Source organism: Octopus bimaculoides, chromosome 21 (assembly GCF_046866305.1).
Source record: "Octopus bimaculoides isolate indiv1 chromosome 21, ASM4686630v1, whole genome shotgun sequence".
Classification (NCBI taxonomy): Eukaryota; Metazoa; Mollusca; class Cephalopoda; order Octopoda; family Octopodidae; genus Octopus; species Octopus bimaculoides.
In genome coordinates this window covers 12,447,361-12,454,318 of record NC_142948.1, presented here as the reverse complement: position 1 = coordinate 12,454,318, position 6,958 = coordinate 12,447,361, and the positions used below count along the sequence as shown (strand labels likewise).

Below are 6,958 nucleotides of genomic sequence, written 5' to 3'. Positions count from 1 at the left end.
CCTGCTTCAAATCCAATTAATATATTGACAAATAAGACACATTCAGTCTACTCTCTCAACTAAACATGATTAAACTATTTATCTAATGTAGATATTGATCACAAGTATTTTGTTCTTAAATACACTGGGTGGTTAGTTTCACGTGTTTTAAAATCACACTTGTACTATGAATATTTAATAGCTTTATAGCAGCGTGTTGATTGAAAGGTAGAAACAATAGTTAATGACTTTCCTGAGACCCTCTGGTAGTAATTTCGTCGTTTCTTAAAATAAAACAAGCCGGTGGGTTTAGCGTTTCTGCTGAAACATCAGCGAACTATTCACACTGGAAGCCATTGAACTAGAAAAACAACTTTCATTTTGTAATTAATAGAAGTAATTCCATTCATTCTAAATTAACTTAAAGCTTCTCCGGCAATTTATGACCTTATCAATTCCTAATTATTCCCACTATCAACACAAGAACATAGGATATTACCAGACGTAGTAGCAATAATAACAGGGGCAACAGCGCAAATAATACCCTTCAATATATTTTGAATTAAAACCAACTACATTCAAGCCGAGACATTTGATAACATAATTGTTTATGGTGTTAACATTCTTCTTTTTTACATTACTTGATCTATTACATTATTACACTGAGCTTCGAGAAAATTATCATAACGTATCTAACGAATGGAAAGAGCTTTGCTTCTCAGTCATATGGTTTCAGTTTCAGTCTTCTACTATCGCCGACCAAACCTTTGTAAGAGGATTATATATATATATATATATATATATATATATATATATATATATATATATATATATATATATATATATAAAGGAGGCCACTAGGTGGACTGCTAATGTGCTAGAAGAAGATCACGTCATGTGTCCTATATATATATATATATATATATATATATATATATATATATAATTATTACAAATTAAAAGGGTAAAGGATTATCAATTTATTAATTAATAAATCAATTAACAATTAACAATTTTTTACCAAGCCCATCGGTATGAAAGCACCATTATTGGTGGAGAACTTATTTAAAAGCTCATATATATTTATAAATATAATTAAGGGATCAGCAAATATTTGCTTCACCATATACCGAAGTTCAGAAATAGCAGCTAAAAAAGCTGAGAATCCCACAGATAGCATCACTTGTAACTCACAAAGGCAGATTCTCAGCTTTTTTAGTTGCTATTTCTGAACTTCGGTATATGGTAAAGCAAATATTTGCTGATCACTTAATTATATATATATATATATATATATATATAGGAGTGGCTCTGTGGTAATTAGCTTGCTTACCAATGACATGGCTCCGGGTTTAGTCCCACTGCATGGCACCTTGGGCGAGTGTCTTCTACTATAGTCTCGGGCCGACCAAAGCCTTGTGAGTGGATTCGGTAGACGGAAACTGAAAGAATCCCGTCGTATATATGTGTGTGTGTATGTTTGTGTGTCTGCGTTTGTCCCCCAACATCGCTTGACTACCGATGGTGGTGTGTTTACGTCCCCGTAACTTACCGCTTCGGCAAAAGAGACCGATAGAATAAGTACTAGGTTTACAAAGATTAAGTCCTGGCGTCGATTTCTTCAACTAAAAAGGTGGTGTTCCAGCATGGCCGCTGTCAAATAACGGAAGAGAGTAAAAGAGAGTATGTATATATATATATATATATATATAGAAAGCGAGACATGCATCTAGATGTATATATGTATATTTGTATGTATGTGTGCGGGTGTGTGTGTGTGTGTGTGTGTGTGTGTGTGTGTGTGTGTGTGTGTGTGTGTGTGCGTGTGTGAGACCTAGTATTTATGCCTTTCCACCAATACTGCTTGACAATCGATGTTGGTTTGTTATTGTCGCTGTAACATTCGTGGTTCAGTACAACAGAACAATAGTTTAACACATAGGCTTCAAAAAACAAAAGGTTCTGCTGCCAGTTCATTCGACAGTAAAAACCCATCAAGGTGGCTTCAACTACATGACCATCGTTCAATGACTGAGACAAGCACATGATAAAATGTAATATTGTTTGCTTTGTAGTGTTGCATCTTTATTATTGGTTTGGGAAATATATCAAGTATGCTCTTTCTTTAAAGGAAACTGAGATGGACACACCTTGAGAAATAAACATGAAATTTTCAGTTTAAATGTTCTGTGTTATTCCTTTTACAATACTCATTACCAATTGTTGGTAAGTAGCTTTGTCCATCCTTATACATATCTGTGAATACCTTCACATAATTTTTATTATATCATTCCACTTATAGGTGATGAAATGAGGTGATGAAATAAATTTTAGCTGTCATAATGTGCTTAATTCAAGAATGATATTGATATTTCGTTTCTGTATTTGATTTGCAAGATCTTAATGTGAATTCGTGTGTTCAAACAGATCGTATTGTGTCTTGTGGGGATTATTACGCCAATAATAGTAAGCACACGCACTGGTTCAATACACCTTAATTGTTAGCCAGTTACTTAAATATCTAACCAGCTAAGTAATCGATCGTTTGTTTATTGTGTTGGTTAAATAAGACCTTCTGTGGGGTTTCTAGAAGTTTAGCAGAGTGACTATATATACACTGGCAGGAGTATAATGCCAGAAACTAATAGTCTATACTCTATCAGCATATCAAATATCAATATGGCAGCTTGCTGAATAAAACTAGCATTGGTATCTTGTCTAAACCTTCGAGAAGTCCATCGATACGACGTATATGCATGTTTGTTCTCTTAAATAAGACATTGCCAATACAGAATAAATGTTATTGCCTGTATTACATCAGGAAACATTTGGCAGCTCTTTTAGAATGTTTTTCAGTCTCTTTGTGGGTTTAGAATATCATCGTTGTAGACCTTCCTATGTGACCTTTCCGTCATTAAAATAATGTAGATTGTCATCGAGTGGGTCTAATTCTATTCATTAAATCACTCAACGAAAGAAATGTAGCTTTGTATCATAGTAAGACATTATTGTTACTTGTGCTTTTGTGTGAGTGTATTTTGTGTGAGTGTGTTTGCGTGAGTGTGTTTGTGTGTATGTACGTGTGTAAATAAATACACGGAAGTATTTAGGATTATTTAAAGCAGAATTATTGCTAGTGAGTCCCTAAAGTATATATTAGCAATGCTAGCGTAAGAAATTCTGATAGCGTGTGCTATATTGTTTCAGGCTCTACACAAAAGACACCTATCATCTCTAGGCAAGAATATATTGACCATTAAATTTAATATATCAACTTGTAATAGCATTTTTCTCTTCTTGGTGAATGATTTTGTTCGTAGCTCATGATGTGACTTTGGAGCTGGGTAGGTGCATTCTTTCAATGAGTCAATATGTGTGAATGTGTGTGCGTGCGTGTTTGTGTATATGTGTATGTGTGTGCTCTAAGTGGGATGTGTGTTGTGTGATCATATGGCAGTACGCATTCGTCTTGCGTATGAGATAGGGCTTCGATAGGACTGCGACTGTGTGGTTAGACGTTGCGACTTTTCTTTTCTGTGTATGTTCGTATGAGTGTGTTTGCAAGGGAGGGAGAGATAGAGAGAAAGAGTGCGTGTATGTGTGTGTGAGAGAGAGAGGGAGACAGAGAAAGATTTCATTGTTTACGGATAGAACGACAAATTTGAAGATTTGAAGATTGAATAATATAATGCATTGAAATAACAATTCACAGTTTCGGAATTCAAACCTTTTCCAGACATTTTTCATTGTGTTTTTTGAGTGGGTAAAATTTCCTCCATTTTAGGTGAACTTACAAAACTGTCGAAAATAACTGCTGGAGACTGCAGGCTGGTCTACCATCGAGAAATATTTATGTCTTAGATGTATTATACTCCGAAATCGAGTCTAGCTATGCTACAACCCAGTTTAGCTTTTTAAATGCATTAGCATGTGCTTTTGCAGCTGTTATTAAGCTCAGATTAGTGTTAATCTTAACGACGAATGAACAGAGAATTTCCCCTCTAACCACAGTGGGTTGAAACTGTTCTCGGTGATTCATAAGAAATTTGGCTGCTATTTTAAACAGATAGAGAATTATATAAAGTTTCATTGAGCGTTTTGTCCATTTGTTATGCTATTCAACTAGTTTCAATTCATGTTCTAAGAAATTTCTGATAATTTCGATTTCTGAAATTTATTGAATTATTTAAACTCCAAATTCTTGCAAATTTAAATATTCATAGCATTCACTGCGTCCAATTCTTCATAAATTTAAATATTCATAGCATTCACTGCGTCCAATTCTTCATAAATTTAAATATTCATTGCATTCACTGTGGAGTAGATTTTAATGTTTAATAATAAACACTTTTAATTCTTTGCATGCAACATTTTATATTTTTATTTGCAACAGTCTCTCGTTCCTGCACGTCTCTATTTGTATTAATGATAATTTAATATTAGCTTTATAACTTTGATACAAGACACAATTTTAAGGAAATTACCAGTTTCCGGAGGTTTTTTTATGAATATCTTTGACAAAATGGAATTTTCATAATATACTGGTATAATTTTTAAGTGATTTTGTGTTGAATGAATGCGTGCTATTACATAAAATAGTTCTATAACTTTGATACGAAGCACAATTTCAAGAATATTGTCAGTTTCCGGGGTTTATTAAATAAATATTTTTGATAAAATGAAAATTCTTTAATATACTGCTTTAATTTTTTGTTCTTAATGAAGTAGTGATTTTGTTAGTATGGTTACTTGGAATGCTATAAGCCTTACAATAATGGCTATGTGATCGCTGCTATTTCTAGCACGCTAAACAATATAATTTTTTAACGAGCTTTCATATGTATATAATATGCGACTGAAAAAGAGACGAGGACATGATTTTGTTTCCGCTGCACATGACCGATTGGTTAGGATGTCTCGAAGGGAGAATATTCTACTTCAAAATAATGGTGTCAGATCACAAATTTTTGATGCAACACTAAAGAGATCTTTCCTTTCCGATCATGTAGAAGTAATGAAGTTGACAACAAATCTAAAACTTCTTACAGAAGGTCCGTCATTCTGATGAAAGGGAATTTACTAATTACCTTATTGATGTAAGAAATTAATTCAAAATCAAACTACCCAATGACCCTTACCTTGAAAGTGGTACCCTTTCAGATCTACGTGATTTTGTATTTACTGACCTCAAAAATAACTTCACAAACCCTGTATTGCTTGCAAATAGAACAATCATTACGTCAACAAACGAAGCAGCACAATTTGTGAATGATTCTCTGATGACCATGATCCCTGGTGAGCTAAAAATATACAGAAGCTCAGACGCAGTTGATAATGAAACTCTTTACCTAATCGAGTTCATCAACAAACTTACACCACATCAGGGTTTCCATCACACATTCTGAACCTGAAGAAAAAAACGATGCATAATGCTTCAGAGAAATTTAGATGCTACTGATGGATATTGCAATGGCACACACTACATCATTGTCACTTTACATGATCATGCTATTGAGGCTGAGATTGTTTCGGGTCTTTATGCAAGGTCAACTCTGCTAATTCCAAGAATACCACATCCACATGTGTCTCAAGAAATGGAATTTATATTTTCATTTACTCGCAAACAATTTCCTGACAAGCCAGGTTTTGCCTTGGCGTGCAACAAGGCACAAGGACAGCCTTTTGAACAAACTGGAATATATCTTCCGACACAATTTTTCTCACTTGGTCAGCTGTATGTTACATTATCTAGAGTTCGAAAGTAGGTTTATGTAACAATAATAGCTGTGAGAAATAGAAACAGTATGATTACTGACAATTGTGTCTGCAAGGAGATACTATTTTAAAGCAAAATATGTTTTTTAGTAAGTTTCAGTAGATAGAATTAACGCATATATATATATATATATATATATATATATATACGACAAGCTTCCACACAGTTTCTGTGTACCACATTCATCCTCATGTCATTGGTCGTTCTGGGGCAACAATAGAAGCCAGTTGCCCGGGATGCTGTGCTGAAATATGAAACCCGAAACCAAAGCGATTTTCTAGCCATGGTTGCATGATAAGTATCGATATTGCGTATTTACAGCTAAATTTAATCATCTCTGAAGTTTGTATTTGTCTGTGGATAAATTTAACCATCCAAAACCCTGGCAGTTAATTGTATAACACGTCAGAATATTGGTTGAGAACACATATACTCATGTAGATTAGTAACAGGAATACGTTTTCATTGTTGTAATTGTTTAACTTCATGCAAACCTTCCAGCTGTGACTAGCTCGTTCTAATATATTACCAAAACAATATTCTCCAAATTATGCTTGTAGATTAAAATGATAAGATAAGATGTATGAGATATTGCATAAGCTGTAAGATGCAAGGGACATTACGGTGCTATGTCTAGGAAGTCTTATGACAGAGTAGAGGATCGTAAGTGTTCGCCATGACAAGTCGACTTGTAACAGACATTCGTCAATGTTATTTGCAGAAGACAATTTGTTACCAAAGTAAATTTTATCATCTTGCATTATCTTCGGAGAACTAGATTAACGTAGACGTTGAGAGATAACTGCCTTGAAAACAGCCTCAAAATATTGCTCTTGGGATACTGCGAGCAACTAAACTATCAAGACTGGCTGTCGTCGAGTGTAGAGATTCTATGCTCTCACACCTAAATTCTAAACTAAACTTCAAAACAAGAACAATCTATCACTGTTTCTGTCTAATCTTTCAAACCACAAACAACGAATGAGGATTAAATATCAACTCATTCACCCATACACAGCATCGGTTGTGTCCAAATAACACCATTATTATTTTCACATATCAAAAATAATTGTGTGGCTGTATGCCATTGTTTATCATTCAATAAAAGAAATCCAGCACAAACAAATATTTATTGTTACTCCACGGTTTATGTGAAATATAGATTTAAAACATGGATCATACGAATGACGAGAAGTGTAGTGG

The 6,958-nt window shown here is 34.1% G+C and overlaps 1 protein-coding gene across 1 annotated transcript; it reads left to right on the top strand.

Moving 5' to 3' along the window:
* Positions 1-5,408: 5,408 nt before the first annotated feature.
* On the top strand, positions 5,409-6,325 carry LOC149131494 (uncharacterized). Its single transcript, XM_089339500.1, has 2 exons — positions 5,409-5,740; positions 6,316-6,325. Exons 1-2 carry the CDS (start codon positions 5,409-5,411, stop codon positions 6,323-6,325), a joined length of 342 nt encoding a protein of 113 aa, XP_089195626.1.
* The last annotated feature ends 633 nt before the right edge of the window (positions 6,326-6,958 follow it).